Genomic DNA, 22,485 nt, shown 5'->3' on the forward strand with positions numbered 1-22,485 from the left:
CAAGACAAGGTAGTACTGCGTCCAATTCCAGAGTTTTCTCCCAAGGTGGTTTCTTCCTTTCATCTCAATCAGGATATCACTTTACCATCTTTGTGTCCGCATCCAGTTCACCAATTTGAAAAGGGTTTACATCTGTTGGACCTGGTGAGAGCACTCAGGATTTACATTTCTCGCACGGCGGCTCTACGCCGTTCTGATGCGCTCTTTGTCCTAGTCGCTGGTCAGCATAAGGGATCGCAAGCTTCCAAATCCACCCTGGCGCGGTGGATCAAGGAACCAATTCTTCACACATACCGTTCTGCTGGGCTTCCGATTCCATCTGGACTGAAGGCCCATTCTACCAGAGCCGTGGGTGCGTCCTGGGCATTGCGGCATCAGGCTACGGCTCAGCAAGTGTGCCAGGCGGCTACCTGGTCGAGTCTGCACACGTTTACCAAACACTATCAAGTGCATACCTACGCTTCGGCAGATGCCAGCCTAGGTAGACAGGTCCTTCAGGCGGCGGTGGCCCACCTGTAGGAAGAGGCTGTCTGACAGCCCGTTCATGTGGTATCTTTTTACCCACCCAGGGACTGCTTTTGGACGTCCCACTGTCTGGGTCTCCCAATTAGGAGCGAAAAAGAAGAAGGGAATTTTGTTTACTTACCGTAAATTCCTTTTCTTCTAGCTCCAATTGGGAGACCCAGCACCCGCCCTATTTGTTCTTAGGGTTTCGTTTTTCGGGTGCACATGTTGTTCATGTTGTTTCTTAAGTTCTCCGATCATGTTATCGGATTGAATTTGTTTTTGAAACTGTTATTGGCTTTCCTCCTTCTTGCTTTGGTACTAAAACTGAGGAATCTGTACTCCTACGGGAGGGTGTATAGCCAGAAGGGGAGGGGCCTTACACTTTTAAGTGTAGTTCTTTGTGCGGCCTCCAGAGGGCAGTAGCTATACACCCACTGTCTGGGTCTCCCAATTGGAGCTAGAAGAAAAGGAATTTACGGTAAGTAAACAAAATTCCCTTCTTTTTGTGTTGCATATGAAAGCAAACTCATTGATTTATTTATATTTTTTTTATCTTTACACTTTCAGGTGATTGAAGAGAATAATGAAAAAATTAAAGCTTACAAAAGTCAGATTAAATGCCTAAAAAGTGACCAGCAACAACTAAAGAAGAGCAGCGAAGAGGAGATAGAAAAGCTCAATGAAGTCATAGATAAACTACAAGAGGAGTTGTCTCGTATAGAGCAAAAAGTTGCCATGGACTTTGCTCATAAACATCATTTTGAAGACTCGGCTGCCAGGAAAGAAATGTTACAGCCATTATTTGGTCAAGGAGATGCACCGTTTCCTACCGTGGAAGACGTGAGCTTGAGTGCAAGCCAAGCATCGGCGAACAATATGGCGGGGAGGCACGAGAGCACTGATGATAAAGGACAGAGGGTCGAGATCTCCTTAATGAGTCAATCGTCTGAGAATCTATTGGATGAGAAGAATATGAATTCTAAGTTGAAAGAACTCATGGACATTGTTAAAAAGAAAGATGAGCAAATTATAATGCTGGAAGAACAAGCACTAGCGATGAAAGATCTGAAGGAAAAAGTCAAAAGGCTTCAGCTTGAACTTGAAAATAAAGAAATGGAAAGTTTCCAACATCCGTTCCATCCCGAAAAATTCACCCTATCTCCAAACACTAAAGAAAGTAGCTCAAACAAGGACATTGTCAGAAGCAAATTAGAAGAAGGTTTTCAAAAATCTAAAGAACCTTCAGAACATCTCGTGAGGAAGGACGGAGATGTCAATGTCATCATCGATAGATTGACGGAGGAATTACGAGCAAAAACGGCTCAGTATTTGGCAGTCGAAGCCTTGCTGGTGTCTGTGCAAGAAGCTTCCAAGGACGCAATAGATCGACTTGAGCTTCAGGTGCAAGATCTACAGACAAGCATCCAGGAGAAAGAGTCACAGCTCCTGCAGTTCTCAAATCATCCTTCAACCCTGCTTGAAAATCAGGAAATAGAGCGGCTAAATGATGTGGTCAGAGATGTACAGCAGAAATTGGAAGATGGAGAGATGAAGATCAAGGAAGGTCAAAGGGATACCTTAATAGAAAACTCTGAAATTCTTCTGGAGAAGGTGGACCAAGAGGAGTGTGAGCTGGCAAGAATTAAAGCAGAGCTCGAGAAGACTAGAATCGAGATGACCCAATTGGAAAAAGAGCTGGAAAAACACAAAGTTTTGCAAATGTCCTTTAAGAATAACGAGGAATCTGAAACAACCATAGAAGGTTATTTCGTTGATCCAGAACACACTTGGTCCAAAAAGGAAACGGAGCCCTTTGGAACTTCTCAAGAAATGTTTACATCCACAGAGGAGACCACCACCACTACAATTAAGAATATGGAGTTACAGATACAAGAACTTAAAAGGGTTATACATTTTAAAGATGCAGAATTGTTGCAGTACGAAAGTCAGAAAGACTTGATCGACCAACAGATGAAAGAGATCCAACTGCTGAGGAAGGCACAGAAGGGCTTCACGAAAGAAAATATTTTAATGGATTTGGAAGTCTCTTCAAAGGATGGAGAAAGTCAAAGAAGCCATAAAAAGCCCATTACCGAAAGTGAAGACAATGAGTACAAATCGGATGGCGGTAATGCCTTGAAGGAAGAATTTAAGAAGACCAAAGAGGAAATCTCTTTGTTAAAAAAAGAGCTTGAAAAGATAAGAGGCCTCCAAAGAAAAGATGAAGTAAGTCAGACATACCACCAAGATATTATAATAGAAAATGACGAAGTTGTTCTGCGAAAAGTTGACGAAGATGAAGCGAAGGTCATGCAACTAAAGGCCGAGCTGGAGACTACGAGAGTAGAGATGGCCTTGTTGGAAGAAGAACTGGCAAAGCTAAAACTGTTTCAAAGATCTGAAAAAGAAGGGGATGAGTCTAGAAATTCTGAAGGACGTCAAGTAATGAGTCGAAAATCAAAGTTAAACAAAAGGGAGGCACCCAGTCAAGGGGTGTCAACTGCCATAGAGGAGACCACTAAAAAGGAAAAGGAATGGCACGGAGAAGAGCCTCAAAACATCATAGATCTCAAGGACGCAGAATTGTTGCAATGTGAGAATCAGAAAGACCTGCTTAACATGCAAGCTCAAGAGATCGAACAGCTGAAGAAAGTGATCAGGGATTTCTCGAAGGAAGAGATGAAAGTGGATTCTGGTGCTACAAGGAAGGATGAAGAAAGTCAAAAAAGCCATAAAACAAGTAGAACAGAGCATAGAGACTTGCAGGATGATGGTTATTGTGAATTACGAGCAGAGCTTGAAGAGAAGATTATGGAAATTGCTATGTTAAAGGAAGAGCTAGAAAAGCTAAAAGAGCATAAAACACCTACAGATGGGAAGAGAGAAGAAGCCTCTAATGTTGACCGTAACCAGAGGGATAAAGAACAAGGACAGATGGAAGGGCAAGTGATGGTGACATCCGCAGAGGAGACCGCACAAAACAGTGTCCACAACATTGAGTCACAGTTAGAAGAACTTCAGAAAGTTATAAAACAGAAGGATTTGGAGTTGGTACAGTATCTAAACCAACAAAACCAAGTAAGCCAGCAAAAAATGGAGATCGAGCAGCTGCACGATGTGATCGAAACGCTCAACCACAAATTGTCTGAAACTGAGCTACAGATGTCATCTAAAGCGAAGTCGGAAAGTAACGCACAGCAAGCTAGGAATGAGGAGAAGGAATCGAGACCGCTGATGAATGGTGAGACCTCTGCGACTAATTCATTAGGCGTAAAGCAAGACTCAAGACCATTGCTAACAGCTGAGGACAGTGTAGATGGACGAGAGTCTTTGCAAAGCAAGTCTAGTGAAGGTGAAACGTATGGCAATGATGATGTGGAGGAAGCACTGAGAGATAAGACCGCACAGCACTTGGCCAACCGAGTCTTGCTCACCTCCATACAGGAGACCATGCAGAACACAATAGATGCCATGGAACATCAGTTGCAGGAACTGCAAAAAGTTATTAAAGAGAAAGACTTGGACATTTTACTGTATTTAGAAGAAATAGAAATGCTGAAAGAGCAGGTCAAAGCTGAAAGCGATCACCATGGTCTAATGATGGTGGCCATGGAGGACACACTCAGGGAAAAAGTGGCCGCAGCTCTTGTGAGTGACGCCCAGCTCAAAGCCATTCAGGTACACACTAAGCAGTTACATGAGGATGATGGCCCAGACAAGCCGGAGGATGAGGAGGACAGAAAAATGAAGGCTCTTGTGGCTAAACCTTCCTTGGAGGAGGAAACCGAGTCAAAGTTATCGGCTCTTTCCATGAGACTTTTAGAGCTGGAGAAGCAGCTGTCTGACGTCCATGAGCAGCTACAGGTGGAACGAGAACAGGTCAACATCGCAAATCAACAGGCGGACGAGAAGGAGGAACAACTCCATGAACTGCAGCAAGTCTTGGAAAATTTTAGAAGAAATATTGACCCAAACCGAGCTGAAATCGAATCAAGAATGGCGGACTCTGCACTCTCCCAGGTGAATATTTGGTTTTTAAAGACTATTCTTCCAGAAATATAATTGTATAGGGTTTTATTTTATCTTATATTATTATTTTACATACAGTACAGGCCAAAAGTTTGGACACATCTCATTCAAAGAGTTTTCTTTATTTTCATGACTCTGAAAATTGTAGATTCACATTGAAGGCATCAAAACTATGAATTAACACATGTGGAATGAAATACTTAACAAAAAAGTGTGAAACAACTGAAAATATGTCTTATATTTTAGGTTCTTCAGAGTAGCCACCTTTTGCTTTGATCACTGCTTTGCACACTCTTGGCATTCTCTTGATAAGCTTTAAGAGGTAGAAGGTGTGTCCAAACTTTTGGTCTGTACTGTGTGTGTGTGTGTGTGTGTGTGTGTGTGTGTGTATATTTTTATATATATATATATATATATATATACACACACACACACACACACACACACACACACACACACATATATATATATATATATATATATATATATATATATATATATATATATATATGTGTGTGTATGTGTGTATATATATATATATATAATATATATTTCTTTGTCGCTCCATTGGGAGACCCAGACAATTGGGTGTATAGCTACTGCCTCCGGAGGCCACACAAAGCACTACACTTAAAAGTGTAAGGCCCCTCCCCTTCTGCCTATACACCCCCCGTGGGATCACGGGCTCCTCAGTTTTCATGCTTTGTGCGAAGGAGGTCAGACATCCACGCATAGCTCCACTGTTTAGTCAGCAGCAGCTGCTGACTATGTCGGATGGAAGAAAAGAGGGCCCATACTAGGGCCCCCAGCATGCTCCCTTCTCACCCCACTTTTGTCGGCGGTGTTTGTTAAGGTTGAGGTACCCATTGCGGGTACGGAGGCTGGAGCCCACATGCTGCATCCTTCCCCATCCCCCTTAGGGCTCTGGGTGAAGTGGGATTTTACCGGTCTCCAGGCACTGAGACCGTGCTCCATCCACAGCCCCTGGAAACTCTGCTGGATATGGAGCTGAGTATCGTCAGGGACATGGCCCTGCTACATCAAGGTACTCTGTGTCCCCATACAGACGCAGACACACTGCGCATTGCTGAGTGTGTTAGTGCGCCGGGGACAGCAGCGCGCGCGCTGGTGCCACTACTCACTACAGCTTTGCTGAGTGAGTCTATGTATTGCGAACTGCCGCGCCGGCCGCTGCTGTTAGTTTAAAAAATGCTGCGGCGCGGCTGGGACTTGTAGTGCGCCGGGGACTTCCGCGCTGGCCGTGCATGTATGACGGCCGCGCTTATTAATCGAGTCCCCGGCTTTTGCGGCCTAGTTTCGTTTCGTTCCCGCCCCCAGGCCTGCCAGTCAGGGGAAGGGCGGGACGCTGTACAGAATGTCAGCGCAGAGGGCTGGAGTCTATTTACATACTCCAGCCCTCACACTGGGCACAGTGGGACACCAGTTTCCCCGCACTTTGTCTGCGGCACGCCCACGGTCCGCCCCTCTTCACAGAACGCCGGCAGCCATTCCCTGTGGTGCAGTCTGAGCTGGAGAGGGGAGACTGGTTCTGGGAGACCCAGACACGGGATTCTGGCGACCACACACCCGCGTTTGAGCGGGCGGTAAGCGGCACCTCTGGTGCTGACCCCACTTAGTGCCGAAGTGTACATTTGTATTTTTATGCTTGCATGCTATACATTGCACTGTACGGTCGCTAGTGATTCTTGGCTATATACCCTCCTAGATTTCTCAGAGGAGACAACAGCATGTCATCCGCAAAAAGCAAGGGTGCCAAGGCACAGGCTTTCTATGCTGCTTGCACCGCATGTGAGGCTACTCTACCTGCAGGTTCCACTGACCCCCATTGTGTGCAGTGCTCGGCCCCTGTGGCACTTGCTCGGCCGGGGCCTCTGCTAGAGGTGACCCAGGGAGAACCACCTGTGAATACTGTCCAGGTGACGGGGACAGAGTTTGCAGTCTTTGCTGATAGATTGTCTGTGACTATGGCTAAAATTCTAGAAACTTTGCAGTCTAGACCAGTAACTCAGACCAGGGGCACTGTTGACTCATTGCTCCCTGGTCCCCCTCAATTGGAACAGCTCCGCGCTCCGGGGGTGTCCCATGCATCCCAGGGTGAAGGCTCTGACACGGACGACAGTCCCAGACAGCCTAAGCGAGCTCGCTATGAGCGGCCCTCGACTTCATCACACTGGTCAGGGTCCCAGCAGGAGGACTCTCTGTGTGATGAGGCGGAGGTAGCTGATCAGGATTCTGATCCTGAGACCGCTCTCAATTTGGATACGCCTGATGGTGACGCCATAGTGAATGATCTTATAGCGTCCATCAATAGAATGTTGGATATTTCTCCCCCAGCTCCTCCAGTGGAGGAGTCAGCTTCACAGCAGGAGAAATTCCATTTCAGGTATCCCAAGCGTAAATTAAGTACTTTTCTGGACCATTCTGACTTTAAAGAGGCAGTCCAGAAACACCACGCTTACCCAGATAAGCGTTTCTCCAAACGGATTAAGGATACACGTTATCCCTTTCCCCCTGACGTGGTCAAAGGCTGGACCCAGTGTCCCAAGGTGGATCCCCCTATCTCCAGGCTTGCGGCTAGATCCATAGTTGCAGTGGAGGATGGGGCTGCACTTAAAGATGCCACTGACAGACAGATGGAGCTCTGGTTGAAATCCATCTATGAAGCTATCGGCGCGTCGTTTGCTCCAGCATTCGCAGCCGTATGGGCACTCCAGGCTATTTCAGCTGGTCTTACACAGATTGACACGGTCACACGTACATCTGTTCCGCAGGTGGCATCCTTAACCTCTCAAATGTCTGCATTTGCGTCTTACGCGATTAATGCTGTCCTGGACTCTACGAGCCGTACGGCAGTGGCGTCAGCCAACTCCGTGGTTCTACGCAGAGCCTTATGGTTAAGGGAATGGAAGGCAGATTCTGCGTCCAAAAAGTGCTTAACCAGTCTGCCATTTTCTGGTGATCGACTGTTTGGTGAGCGTTTGGATGAAATCATTAAGCAGTCCAAGGGTAAGGATTCATCCTTACCTCAGCCCAGACAAACCAAACCCCAACAGAGGAGGGGACAGTCGGGGTTTCGGTCCTTTCGAGGCTCGGGCAGGTCCCAATTCTCCTCGTCCAAAAGGACTCAAAAGGATCAGAGGAGCTCAGACTCTTGGCGGGCTCAGTCACGCCCAAAAAAGACAGCCGGAAGACCCGCTACCAAGGCGGCTTCCTCATGACTTTCGGCCTCCTCTCTCCGCATCCTCGGTCGGTGGCAGGCTCTCCCGCTTTGGCGACGTTTGGCTGCCACAGGTCCAAGACCGTTGGGTGAGGGACATTCTGTCCCACGGGTACAGGATAGAGTTCAGTTCTCGTCCTCCAACTCGATTCTTCAGAACGTCTCCGCCTCCCGACCGAGCCGATGCTCTTCTGCAAGCGGTGGGCACTCTAAAGGCAGAAGGAGTGGTGATCCCGGTTCCTCTTCAGGAGCAAGGTCACGGTTTTTACTCCAATTTGTTTGTGGTACCAAAAAAGGACGGATCTTTCCGTCCCGTTCTGGACCTAAAACTTGTCAACAAGTACGTGAAAACCAGACGATTCCGGATGGAATCCCTCCGCTCCGTCATCGCCGCAATGTCTCAAGGAGATTTCCTAGCATCAATAGACATCAAGGATGCTTATCTCCACGTGCCGATTGCTCCAGAGCATCAGCGTTTTCTACGCTTCGTGATAGGAGACGAACACCTTCAGTTCGTAGCTCTGCCTTTCGGTCTGGCGACAGCCCCACGGGCCTTCACCAAGGTCATGGCAGCAGTAGTAGCAGTCCTGCACTCTCAGGGACACTCTGTGATCCCTTACTTAGACGATCTGCTTGTCAAGGCTCCCTCTCAAGAGGCATGCCAACACAGCCTGAACGTTGCGCTGGAGACTCTCCAGAGTTTCGGGTGGATCATCAACTTTTCCAAGTCAAATCTGACCCCGACCCAATCGCTAACGTATCTTGGCATGGAGTTTCATACTCTCTCAGCGGTAGTGAAGCTTCCGCTGGACAAACAGCGTTCACTACAGACAGGGGTGCGATCTCTCCTTCAAGACCAGTTACACCCCTTGAGACGCCTCATGCACTTCCTAGGGAAGATGGTAGCAGCAATGGAGGCAGTCCCTTTCGCGCAGTTTCATCTGCGTCCACTACAATGGGACATTCTCCGCCAATGGGACGGGAAGTCGACGTCCCTCGACAGGAACGTCTCCCTTTCTCAGGCGGCCAAGGAATCTCTTCAGTGGTGGCTTCTTCCCACCTCTTTGTCAAAGGGAAAGTCCTTCCTACCCCCATCCTGGGCGGTGGTCACGACGGACGCGAGTCTGTCAGGGTGGGGAGCGGTTTTTCTCCACCACAGGGCTCAGGGTACGTGGACTCAGCAAGAGTCCACCCTTCAGATCAATGTTCTGGAAATCAGAGCAGTGTATCTTGCCCTACAAGCCTTCCAGCAGTGGCTGGAAGGCAAGCAGATCCGAATTCAGTCGGACAACTCCACAGCGGTGGCATACATCAACCACCAAGGAGCAACACGCAGTCGGCAAGCCTTCCAGGAAGTCAGGCGGATTCTGACGTGGGTGGAAGACACGGCATCCACCATATCCGCAGTTCACATCCCAGGCGTGGACAACTGGGAAGCAGATTTTCTCAGTCGCCAGGGTATGGACGCAGGGGAATGGTCTCTTCACCCGGACGTGTTTCAGGAGATCTGTCGCCGCTGGGGGATGCCGGACGTCGACCTAATGGCGTCCCGGCACAACAACAAGGTCCCAGCTTTCATGGCGCGGTCTCACGATCACCGAGCTCTGGCGGCGGACGCCTTAGTTCAAGATTGGTCGCAGTTCCGGCTACCTTATGTGTTCCCTCCTCTGGCACTGTTGCCCAGAGTGCTGCGCAAGATCAGGTCCGACTGCCGCCGCGCCATCCTCGTCGCTCCAGACTGGCCGAGGAGGTCGTGGTACCCGGATCTGTGGCACCTCACGGCAGGCCAACCGTGGGCGCTACCAGACCGACCAGACTTGCTGTCTCAAGGGCCGTTTTTCCATCGGAATTCTGCGGCCCTGAACCTGACTGTGTGGCCATTGAGTCCTGGATCCTAGCGTATTCAGGGTTATCTCAAGAGGTTATTGCCACCATGAGACAGGCTAGAAAACCAACCTCCGCCAAGATTTACCACAGGACGTGGAAGATATTCTTATCTTGGTGTTCTGCTCAGGGATTTCCTCCCTGGCCATTTGCATTGCCTACTTTTCTTTCCTTCCTACAATCCGGTTTGGAAAAAGGTTTGTCGCTAGGCTCCCTTAAAGGACAGGTCTCAGCGCTATCTGTATTTTTTCAGAAGCGCCTAGCACGACTTCCTCAGGTACGCACGTTCCTGCAAGGGGTTTGTCATATCGTCCCTCCTTACAAGCGGCCGTTAGAGCCCTGGGATCTGAACAGGGTTCTAATTGCTCTCCAGAAGCCGCCTTTCGAGCCTATGAGGGATGTTTCCCTTTCTCGCCTTTCACAGAAAGTGACTTTTCTTGTAGCGGTCACCTCTCTTCGGAGAGTGTCCGAGCTAGCAGCGCTGTCATGCAAATCTCCCTTCCTGGTGATTCACCAGGACAAGGTGGTCCTGCGCCCGATTCCGGGGTTTCTCCCTAAGGTGGTATCCCCGTTTCATCTCAATCAGGATATCTCCTTACCTTCTTTGTGTCCTCATCCGGTTCATCAATGTGAAAAGGATTTGCATTTGTTGGATCTAGTGAGAGCACTCAGAATCTACATTTCCCGCACGGCGCCCCTGCGCCGATCGGATGCACTCTTTGTCCTTGTCGCTGGTCAGCGTAAAGGGTCGCAAGCTTCCAAATCCACCTTGGCTCGGTGGATCAAGGAACCAATTTTTGAAGCCTACCGTTCCGCGGGGCTTCCGGTTCCCTCAGGTCTGAAGGCCCATTCTACCAGAGCCGTGGGTGCGTCCTGGGCATTGCGGCACCAGGCTACGGCTCAGCAGGTGTGCCAGGGGGCTACCTGGTCGAGTCTGCACACTTTTACCAAGCATTATCAGGTGCATACCTACGCTTCGGCGGACGCCAGCCTAGGTAGACAAGTCCTTCAGGCGGCGGTTGCCCACCTGTAGGAAAGGGCTGTTTTACGGTCCTGTCACGAGGGTTATTTTACCCACCCAGGGACTGCTTTTGGACGTCCCAATTGTCTGGGTCTCCCAATGGAGCGACAAAGAAGAAGGGAATTTTGTTTACTTACCGTAAATTCCTTTTCTTCTAGCTCCAATTGGGAGACCCAGCGCCTGCCCTGTTTTCTTAGGGATTTTTGTTTTTTTCGGGTATACATGTTGTTCATGTTGATTGGTTTCAGTTCTCCGATGTTCCTTCGGATTGAATTTGTTCTTAAACCAGTTATTGGCTTTCCTCCTTCTTGCTTTTGCACTAAAACTGAGGAGCCCGTGATCCCACGGGGGGTGTATAGGCAGAAGGGGAGGGGCCTTACACTTTTAAGTGTAGTGCTTTGTGTGGCCTCCGGAGGCAGTAGCTATACACCCAATTGTCTGGGTCTCCCAATTGGAGCTAGAAGAAAAGGAATTTACGGTAAGTAAACAAAATTCCCTTCTTTGTGTGTGTGTGTGTGTGTGTGTATATATATATATATATATATATATATATATATATATATATATATATATATATATATATATAAACCTGCAGTTATGTGATGGTAGAAGTAATAGGATAACACCTGATCTGACTACACAGGGTATGTTTGTAGTCTGTTACCATGGAGATGTATAGCTGTGCACAGAAGCTGTAGATGCACAATAGTAGATTTACAGTCAAAAATGTATATATTTTTATAATTTAATTACACAAAATTGTTGCCAAATAAAAATGCCCTTTAAATTTTCAATACGTAAAGTATACTATTTATGTGGTTGATTTGCGGTTTCTGTGTTTCCACAGGAAATCGTTCTCAAGTTTGATGATAACACTGTGACTGATCTGGAAAATACGCTGCAAATTACTAAGGCAGAAGCGACAGCGACCAAAGAAGAGCTGTGCCATTACAGAGAGATGGCGGAGAAGCTGACGGAGGAGCTGATGGTGGGGGATGACTGCTTTACCATTATAGTAAACATGCACACTAAAGACTGGTGTAGTCTTATAATTTGGGCGTGGGGTCCTATGTGCTGGTGCTTTAGACATAGAGCATAAAAATCTTCGCCCCTGATACAAAATGTATGTTATGTGCCATTTATAACACTGCCGTCTTTATACGTTGCAGTGGAGTCTCGTTAGGCACCACGTCCCGGGTTGAAGCTGCTGCCTTTGCATCCTCACTAGTTTTTCCCCTGCTAATCATTAAACCGTTCATGACCAATGACGTACTGATACGTCATCAGTCATGTCACTGAAATCACCGCCGGCTGCTGTGGTAAGCCGGCGGTGATCCCCGCACATGTCTGCTGATTTGAACAGCAGACATGTGGTGCTAACAGGCACGGATGGATCGCGATTCACCTGCGCCTGCTTTGCCACTTGGTCAAAATGTGACAGCCAGTTTTAAATGGCCGTGGTGTGTATCACAAAATTCCCTGCCGCCATTGGAGGCCCCATAACATGATCACAGGGAGCTGATGGTTGACATGGTAGCTCAGGGTCATGTGATGACTCCTGATGCGACCATGACGTAATTCCTGTGAGCGCCAACAGAGCGGCGGCTATAACTGGAATGCAGCATTTCTGCTGATCAAAGTGATGCCACTCTGATCAGCAGACATTAACAAGCGATCAGACTGCTGATCCATAAAGTCCCCTAGGGGGACTAGTAAAATAAATTAAAAAAAAAAATGTAAAAAAAAAAAAGTTCTTAAAAATTGGAAAAAGTAAAAGTTCAAATCACCCCCGCCATTCGCCCCTTTGAAGACAAAACTGTAAAAAAAAAATGTACACACATTTAGTATCACCGCGTTCAGAAATGCCCGATCTATCAACATATAAAATCAATTAATCTGATCAGTACATAGCGTGGCAAGCAAAAATTCCAAACGCCAAAATTACATTTTTTTTGATTGCCGCAATTTTTTTTTAAAAGCAATAACAGGCGATCAAAATGTAGCATCCGCACAAAAATGGTATAATTAAAAACATCAACTCAAGATGCAAAAAATAAGTCGTCATCTGAACCCCAGATCCTGAAAAATCAGAACGCCATGGGTTTCTGAAAATGGCACCAAACGTGCTACTTTTTTTTTTTTTTTTTTTTTTTTTACCCCTCAGACAAAATAAATAAATCTTTATTTTTATATAGCTCTAACATATTCTGCAGCGCTTTACATACATCAGGAACACTGTCCCCATTGGGGCTCACAATCTAAATTCCCTGTTTGTATGTCTTTGGAGTGTGGGAGGAAACCGGAGAACCCGGAGGAAACACATGCAAACACGGGGAGAACATACAAACTCCTTGCAGCTGTTGTCCTTGGTGGGATTCGAATCCAGGACCCCTGCGCTGCAAGCCTGCAGTGCTAACCACTGAGCCACCACAAGACTGCAGTGCTAACCACTGAGCCACCACAAGACTGCAGTGCTAACCACTGAGCCACCATGCCGCTCATAAAAGTAAATCTATACATGTTTGGTGTCTACGAACTCGTACTGACCTGAGGCATTATACCAACATGTCAGTTTTACCAAAAAGTGAACACGGTGAATAAAATACTCATAAAACTATAGTGCAATTGCACTTTCTTTTTCGCTCTATTGGGAGACCCAGACAATTGGGTGTATAGGCTATGCCTCCGGAGGCCGCACAAAGTACTACACTCAAAAGTGTTAGGCCCCTCCCCTTCTGCCAATACACCCCCCGTGCTCCCACGGGCTGCTCAGTTTTTTGCTTTGTGCGAAGGAGGTCAGACACGCACAGCACAGCTCCACAGATTAGTCAGCAGCAGCTGCTGACTAGGTCGGATGGAAGAAAAGTGGGCCCATATAGGGCCCCCAGCATGCTCCCTTCTCACCCCACTTTTGTCGGCGGTGTTGTTAAGGTTGAGGTATCCATTGCGGGTACGGCGGCTGGAGCCCACATGCTGTTTTTCCTTCCCCATCCCCCTTAGGGCTCTGGGTGAAGTGGGATCTTATCGGTCTCCAGGCACTGAGACCGGGCTTCATCCACAACTCCTGTGGAGCCTGATGGATAGGAGCCGATACCGTTCAGGGACATGGCCCTGCATCTTAAAGGTACTCTGTATCCCTATGGGGACCGCGCACGGCATCACCTCAGCTTTGCTGGGTGTGCTAGTGCACCGGGGACCGCGGCGCTGACCGGGTCTATATGTGCCATTACACACTCAGCGTCGCTGAGTGTGTTTATATCTAAGGGCTACCGCACTGACCGCCGTTGCCACGGGACACTGCGGCGCGGCTGGGACTTGTAGTTCGCCGGGGACTTTCACGCGACCGCGCTTTTACGGCGGCCGCGTTTATTACTACAGTCCCCGGCTTCATTGCGGCCTAGTTTCCCTTTTTTTCTCCCGCCCTCAGCCCTGACAGGCAGGGGAAGGGCGGGACGCTGCACGGAGCGAGCAGCAATGAGGGCTGGAGTATGATTTACATGCTCCACTCCCCTCACTGTACACAGTATGAGCGCCCGTTTCGCGCTCTTTCTAGGCCACGCCCACAGCTTCCTCAGCTCGTCAGGACGCCGCAGCCATTCCTGTCAGCTCCACCGACGCTGCAGAGAGGGACATATTCATGGGAGACTCAGACACGGTCTCTGGTGGCCTCACAACCGCTTAGGCGGCTGGTAAACAGCACATGTGGTGCTAGCCCCATGGTGCTGTATTGTATGGGTACATTATTTGTGTACTGTATATAATTTACACTGTATGAGCACAGTTCTTTCTGGCTATATACCCTATTGTGTTACTCAGGGAAAACTATAGCATGGCGCCCATAAAAGGCAGGGGTGCCAAAACACAGGCTTATTATGTTGCCTGCGCCGCATGTAAGACCCAGCTACAGGCAGGTTCCACTGACCCTCATTGTGTACAGTGTTCGACCCCTGTGACACTTCCTCAGCCGGATCCTCTGCTAAGAGGGGCCCAGGGGGAGCCACCTGTTGACACTGTCCAGGTGACGGGGACTGAGTTTGCAGCCTTTAAGGATCAACTCTCTGAGACTATGGCTAAGATACTAGAAGCCTTGCAGTCCAGACCGGTATCTCAGCAAAGGGACTCTGTTGAATCATTGTTCCCTGACCCCCCTCAGTTGGACCAACAATGTCCTCACGGGGTATCTCATACATCCCAGACGGAGGGTTCGGACTTAGAACCTAGCCCCAGATCGTCTAAGCGAGCCCGCTTAGAATTTCCCTCGACATCATATTGTTTAGGGTCTCAGCGGGGGGATTCTCTGGTTGATGATGCGGAGACAGCTGATCAGGATTCTGATCCTGGGAGCGCTCTCAATCTTAATTCTCCAGACGGGGACGCTATAGTGAATGATCTTATTGCATCCATTCATCAGTTGCTGGATATTCTTCCCTCAGCCCCTCCGGCGGAGGAGTCTGATTCTCAGCAGGAGAAATTTCGCTTCAGGTTCCCCAAGCGTACACAGAGTATGTTTCTAGACCACTCTGATTTCAGAGAGGCAATCCAGAATCACCATGCTTGTCCGGATAAGCGTTTCTCTAAGCGCCTTAAGGATACACGTTATCCTTTTCCCCCGGAAGTGGTTAAAGGTTGGATTCAATGTCCCAAAGTGGATCCTCCAATCTCCAGACTGGCGGCTAGATCCATACTTGCAGTGGAAGATGGGGCCTCGCTTAAAGATGCCACTGACAGGCAGATGGAGCTCTGGATGAAATCCATCTATGAAGCTATCGGAGCTTCTTTTGCCCCAGCATTCGCAGCCGTATGGGCGCTACAAGCTATATCAGCAGGTCAAGCGAAAATTGAAGCGGCCGCGCCACAAGTGGCTTCCATTACCTCCCAGACCTCGGCAATTGCGTCTTACGCTATGAATGCTGTCCTGGACTCTGTGAGCCGTACGGCAGTTGCGACCGCCAATTCGGTAGTAGTCCGCAGGGCCTTGTGGCTACGGGAGTGGAAGGCAGATTCCGCTTCCAAAAAAGCGTTTAACCGGTTTGCCAATTTCTGGCGACAGGCTCTTTGGCGAGCGCCTGGATGAAATCATCAAACAATCCAAGGGAAAGGATACATCCTTACCCCAGCCCAAGCAGAACCTCTCCCAACAGAGGAGAGGGCAGTCGAGGTTTCGGTCCTTTCGGGGCGCGGGCAGGTCCCAATTCTCCTCGTCCAAAAGGTCTCAGAAAGAACAAAGGAACTCTGATGCATGGCGGTCTAAGTCACGTCCTAAAAAGGCCATTGGGAGCACCGCTAACAAAGCGGCTGCCTCATGACTTCTACCTCCTCTAGTAGCATCCTCGGTCGGTGGCAGGCTCTCCCGCTTTTGCGACACCTGGCTGCCACAAATAAAAGACCGCTGGGTGAGAGACATTCTGTCTCACGGTTACAAGATAGAGTTCATCTCTCGTCCCCCGACTCGATTCTTCAGGTCTTCTCCGCCTCCCGAGAGAGCCGAGGCTCTTCTGCAGGCGCTGGGCACTCTGAAGGCAGAAGGAGTGGTGGTCCCTGTTCCTCTTCATCAACAGGGCCACGGTTTTTACTCCAACTTGTTTGTGGTCCCAAAGAAGGACGGGTCTTTCCGTCCTGTCCTAGACCTGAAACTTCTCAACAAACACGTAAAGACCAGGCGGTTCCGGATGGAATCCCTTCGCTCCGTCATCGCCTCAATGTCCCAAGGAGATTTCCTTGCATTGATCGATATCAAAGATGCTTATCTCCACGTTCCAAAGTCAAATTTGACACCGGCCCAATCGCTCACATACCTTGGCATGGAGTTTCATACCCTCTCAGCGATAGTGAAGCTTCCGCTGATCAAGCAGCGGTCACTACAGACAGGGGTACAATCTCTCCTTCAAGGCCAGTCACACCCCTTGAGGCGCCTCATGCACTTCCTGGGGAAGATGGTGGCAGCAATGGAAGCAGTCCCTTTCGCGCAGTTTCACCTGCGTCCTCTTCAATGGGACATCCTACGCAAATGGGACAGGAAGCCGACGTCCCTCGACAGGACCGTCTCCCTCTCTCAGGCGACCAAAGCTTCCCTTCGGTGGTGGCTTCTTCCCACTTCATTGTCGAAGGGGAAATCCTTCCTACCCCCATCCTGGGAAGTAGTCACGACGGACGCAAGTCTGTCAGGGTGGGGAGCGTTTTTTTCTCCACCACAGGACTCAGGGTAGGTGGACCCGGCAAGAGTCCTCGCTTCAGATCAATGTTCTGGAAATTCTGGCAGTGTCTCTTGCCCTGAAAGCGTTCCAGCAGTGGCTGGAAGGCAAGCAGATCCGAATTCAGTCGGACAAATCTACAGCGGTGGCATACATCAACCACCAAGGAGGCACACGCAGTCGACAAGCCTTCCAGGAAGTCCGGCGGATTTTGATGTGGGTGGAAGCCACGGCCTCCACCATATCCGCAGTTCACATCCCAGGCGTGGAAAACTGGGAAGCAGATTATCTCAGTCGCCAGGGCATGGACGCAGGGGAATGGTCCCTTCACCCGGACGTGTTTCAGGAGATCTGTTGCCGCTGGGGGGTGCCGGACGTCGACCTCATGGCGTCCCGGCACAACAACAAGGTACCAACGTTCATGGCACGGTCTCAAGATCCCAGAGCTCTGGCGGCAGACGCCTTAGTTCAGGATCGGTCGCAGTTTCAGCTCCCTTATGTGTTTCCTCCGCTGGCACTGTTGCCCAGAGTGTTACGCAAGATCAGGGCCGACTGCCGCCGCGCCATCCTCGTCGCTCCAGACTGGCCGAGGAGGTCGTGGTACCCGGATCTGTGGCATCTCACGGTCGGCCAACCGTGGGCACTACCAGACCGACCAGACTTGCTGTCTCAAGGGCCGTTTTTCCATCTGAATTCTGCGGCCCTCAACCTGACTGTGTGGCCATTGAGTCCTGGATCCTAGCGTCTTCAGGGTTATCTCAAGAAGTCATTGCCACTATGAGACAGGCTAGGAAACCAACGTCCGCCAAGATTTATCACAGGACGTGGAAAATTTTCCTGTCATGGTGCTCTGCTCAGGGTTTTTCTCCCTGGCCATTTGCATTACCTACTTTTCTGTCCTTCCTTCAATCTGGACGGGAAAAGGGTTTGTCGCTCGGTTCCCTTAAGGGACAAGTTTCAGCGCTCTCTGTGTTTTTCCAGAAGCGCCTAGCTAGACTTCCACAGGTACGCACGTTCCTGCAGGGAGTTTGTCACATCGTTCCACCTTACAAGCGGCCGTTAGAACCCTGGGATCTAAACAGGGTGCTGATGGTTCTTCAGAAACCACCATTCGAGCCAATGAGAGATATTTCTCTCTCACGCCTTTCGCAGAAAGTGGTTTTTCTAGTAGCAGTCACTTCACTTCGGAGAGTGTCTGAGCTAGCAGCGTTGTCGTGCAAAGCCCCTTTTCTGGTTTTTCACCAGGACAAGGTGGTTCTACGTCCGGTTCCGGAGTTTCTCCCTAAGGTGGTATCCCCCTTTCATCTCAATCAGGATATTTCCTTACCCTCAATTTATCCTCATCCAGTTCACCAATGTGAAAAGGATTTGCACTTGTTAGATCTGGTGAGAGCACTCAGACTCTACATTTCTCGTACGGCGCCCCTGCGCCGCTCGGATGCACTCTTTGTCCTTGTTCTTGGCCAGCGTAAAGGGTCACAGGCTTCCAAATCAACCCTGGCTCGGTGGATCAAGGAGCCAATTATCGAAGCTTACCGTTCGGCTGGGCTTCCGGTTCCCTCAGGGCTGAAGGCCCATTCTACCAGAGCCGTGGGAGCGTCCTGGGCTTTGAGGCACCAGGCTGCGGCTCAACACGTGTGTCAGGCGGCTACCTAGTCGAGCCTGCACACTTTCACGAAGCACTATCAGGTGCATACCTATGCTGCGGCGGATGCCAGCCTAGGTGGACGAGTCCTTCAGGCGGCGGTTGCCCACCTGTAGGAAAGGGCCGTTTTACGGCTCTCTTACGAGGTATTATTTTACCCACCCAGGGACTGCTTTTGGACGTCCCAATTGTCTGGGTCTCCCAATAGAGCGAAAAAGAAGAAGGGAATTTTGTTTACTTACCGTAAATTCCTTTTCTTCTAGCTCTAATTGGGAGACCCAGCACCCGCCCCTGTTTTTTTGTATACACATGTTGTTCATGTTGAATGGTTTCAGTTCTCCGAGTTTCCTTCGGATTGAAGTTAAACCAGTTTATAATTATTTTTTCCTCCTTCTTGCTTTTGCACCAAAACTGAGCAGCCCGTGGGAGCACGGGGGGTGTATTGGCAGAAGGGGAGGGGCCTAACACTTTTGAGTGTAGTACTTTGTGCGGCCTCCGGAGGCATAGCCTATACACCCAATTGTCTGGGTCTCCCAATTAGAGCTAGAAGAAAAGGAATTTACGGTAAGTAAACAAAATTCCCTTCTTTTCGCAATTTCATCGCACTTGGAGGGGTTTTTTTCCCCGTTTTCCAGTATACTATATGGTAAAACTCATGGTTTCGTTCAAAATTACAACTTGTCCCGCAAAAAATTAAGCCCTCATGTGGCAAGATTGACAGAAAAATAAAGTTACGGCTCTTGAAAGAAGGGGAGAGAAAAACGAAAATTGTCCGGGGGTGAAGGGTTCAGTTACCGTTCTGTATGGATGCTTAGAAAAGACAAAAATAAGCCACTCTTACCCCCGCAATCGTTGCCCCGTTCCCTTGCTGCCTCACCGGCTGCCCCACACGGATTATGGACTTGTAAGGGTCCATTCACAGGTGCAGTCAGATTGGGGATAGGTGAGAACTTGCTGATTGCTGGGACCCCACTATTCCCAAGAACAGGGCATTTAAATATCCTTATGGAATGGAGCAGTGTCCGAACCCTTTCATTATCTATGGGAATATGGGAATGTCCAACCTTTATACTTGGCTATCTCCGGCAAAAAATGGAGAGGTGGTAAGAAAGTGGCACGTCTTTGGGTCTGTAAAGGACCCTGGGAATCCGTACGTTTTCTGGGACAACCCCTTTTAAATTGTATTCATACAATCCTGACAAACTCCATCCATTGTAGACAGTCACTGTGTGTATTCATAGGATTGTGAGGTCAGCCAGCAATATGGCGGCCCGTATGTTCACCTTAAATGTATTCTTCATAAACTTCCTACAGCTGAAAGAATCCAACCTGGCCCTTCTTGAAGAAGACCTTCGAGAAGTGAAGAAATGTCTCGCCCACGCCGAGGAGAAGTTGGCGTTTTACATGAAGAAGGAACTTCAAGAAGAGGAGCAGCAGCAGACATTGCCGGGTGTAGATTTCACAGATGGGGTGAGAAGCCCAGACTGGACCACCAGGGAGAGGTCAACATCTTCATCATCCCAGACCGACAAAGTCCCAAGTGTTAACAACAGCATCCAGACGTCACGGGTCCACCACAAGAACATAGGAGTCCAGAAAGAGCTGGAGTCCGCTCATCCGAACAACACCTCGGAGGAAGTGGCCGATTTAATGGAACGCTACACTGTTAAGATCACCCAGATGCAGGAGCTCCACGCGGCCGAGATCCTCGACATGGAAGCCCGGCACATCAGCGAGGCGGATACTCTGAGACGGGATCAGTATGCGGTCGTGCAGGCGCTCACTAATGAGTGTGAGGCTCTAAAAGCTGTTATCGATGCCTTGAAATCTCCAGTAAGTACCTCTGTATTGGCGAGCACACAGATATGTGATCTCTAGTTTCTTGTCCAGATACCACACCATTCAGTCTTATTACTCTGAAATCTTATAAAGTCAACGTGATGAGGATGTTACCTTTTTTTGTAGAGATCCGATGTGCCAGACCTGAGAAATTTAATGTAGAAATCATATGTAAAACAGGCTGCAAGTGCATTGGGGCGTGTCAATGCATTCCCACGTGTGAAGACACACCCCCAGTGCACTTTCAGTCTAATTTCCATATAGCTTCTTTTTTAGACTTTTTCCAACTGGGACATCGGATCGCTACAAAAAAAGCGGAGATAAACACCTATACAGTGCCGACACAACTTGTAGAGATTATGGGATCCCGGTTTACTGCTTCCTAAAGCGAGCTTTACACACAACGACATCGCTAGCGAAAGCACCCGCCCCTGTCAGTTGTGCATGACGGGCAAATCGCTGCTCGTGGCGCACAACATCGCTTACACCCGTCACACTATACTTACCTGCCTAGCGACATCGCTGTGGCCGGCAAACCGCCTCCTATCTAAGGAGGCAGTTCGTTCGGCTTCACAGCAGCGTCACTAAGCGGCCACCCAATAGAAGCGGAGGGACGGAGATGAGCGACCGTAACATCCCACCCACCTCCTTCCTTCCTCATTGCGGGCGGACGCAGGTACGGTGATGTTCCTCGTTCCTGCGGTGTCACACATAGCGATGTGCTGCCGCAGGAACGACGAACAACCAGCAACAGCAACGATAATCTGGATAGGAACGACGCGTCAACGATCAACAATTTGGTAAGTAATTTTGATCGTTAACGATCGTTCCTGCGTTTCACACGCAACAACATCGCTAACGAGGCCGGATGTGCGTCACGAATTCCGTGACCCCAACGACATCTCGTTAGCGATGTCGTTGCGTGTAAAGCCCGCTTAAATCTCAAAGTCTTCAGTCTCGTCACGGCTGGCCGACCATCTGATGTGTATGGTGGCCTCTTTACAAGAGAGAGAAGAATGCTAGATCCTTCTTTTTATTTTTGACCCCTGGAGAGGTATCTTGCCTCGGCTCATTCTCCTCTCCTTATTGAGAACATATGAACGCTCAACTGAGCCGATCATGCATGTGTGTACTGGGAGTTCAAAACAGATGATGGTTTGACAGTGTCTAAAGCGGGCTTTACACGCTGCGACATCGCTAATGCGGAGTCGTTGGGGTCACGGAATTTGTGACGCACATCCGGCCGCATTAGCGATGCCGTTGCGTGTGACACCGATAAGCGATTTTGCATCGTTGCAAAAACGTGCAAAATCGCTAATCGGCGACATGGGGGTCCATTCTTAAAAATCGTTACTGCAGCAGTAACGAAGTTGTTCCTCGTTCCTGCGGCAGCACACATCGCTGCGTGTGACGCCGCAGGAACGAGGAAGCTCTCCTTACCTGCCTCCCGGCCGCTATGCGGAGGGAAGGAGGTGGGCGGGATGTTACGTCCCGCTCAGCTCCGCCCCTCCGCTGCTATTGGGCGGCGGTTCAGTGACGTCGCTGTGACGCCGCACGGACCGCCCCCTTAGAAAGGAGGCGGTTCGCCCGTCACAGCGACGTCGCCGGACAGGTAAGTATGTGTGACGGCTGTTGTGCGACACGGGCAGCGATTTGCCAGTGTCGCGCAACAGATGGGGGCGGGTACCCACACTAGCGATATCGGGACCGATATCGCAGTGTGTAAAGTAGCCTTTATGTACATTGTCACCTGTAGGGAGGCCTCGCTCTTTAGATGAGTGTCGAGGCTCAGACATATACCACTATACGTATACAGGGCATGTGTTGTCATAGTCTCCTATGTTAAAAAAACAAAAACAAACCTCTCGTATACTGTGGGTTTCATGGATAGTTGTGACTGGTGCGGCTATGTTTTATTTTTATAGATACATTTCAGTTTTGTATAAATTATTTTTTATTATATTACACTATACATATAGCTATACTGTACTTATCAATGAGTGTCAGTAAGCGGTCAGGCCCCTGAACGAGAGCCCTTCATTCTAGATTTTAGTTTTCATTAGATTATTAATGAATGGGAAACGATTGTTTTTGTTTTCTTTTAATTATTATTATTTTTATTTATTTTTCT

At 49.1% G+C, this 22,485-nt stretch overlaps 1 protein-coding gene across 1 annotated transcript in view; it reads left to right on the plus strand.

The window, feature by feature from the left end:
* Positions 1 to 22,485, plus strand: part of AKAP9 (A-kinase anchoring protein 9) — a 357,327-nt gene that overhangs the window by 293,014 nt on the left and 41,828 nt on the right. The window contains exons 33-35 of the mRNA XM_075316166.1: positions 1,075 to 4,527; positions 11,527 to 11,667; positions 19,830 to 20,348. Of these exons, the coding sequence (XP_075172281.1) occupies positions 1,075 to 4,527; positions 11,527 to 11,667; positions 19,830 to 20,348 (4,113 nt within the window). The remainder of the gene's footprint in view (positions 1 to 1,074; positions 4,528 to 11,526; positions 11,668 to 19,829; positions 20,349 to 22,485) is intronic.

This window comes from Anomaloglossus baeobatrachus, chromosome 6, assembly GCF_048569485.1.
Source record: "Anomaloglossus baeobatrachus isolate aAnoBae1 chromosome 6, aAnoBae1.hap1, whole genome shotgun sequence".
Lineage (NCBI taxonomy): Eukaryota > Metazoa > Chordata > Amphibia > Anura > Aromobatidae > Anomaloglossus > Anomaloglossus baeobatrachus.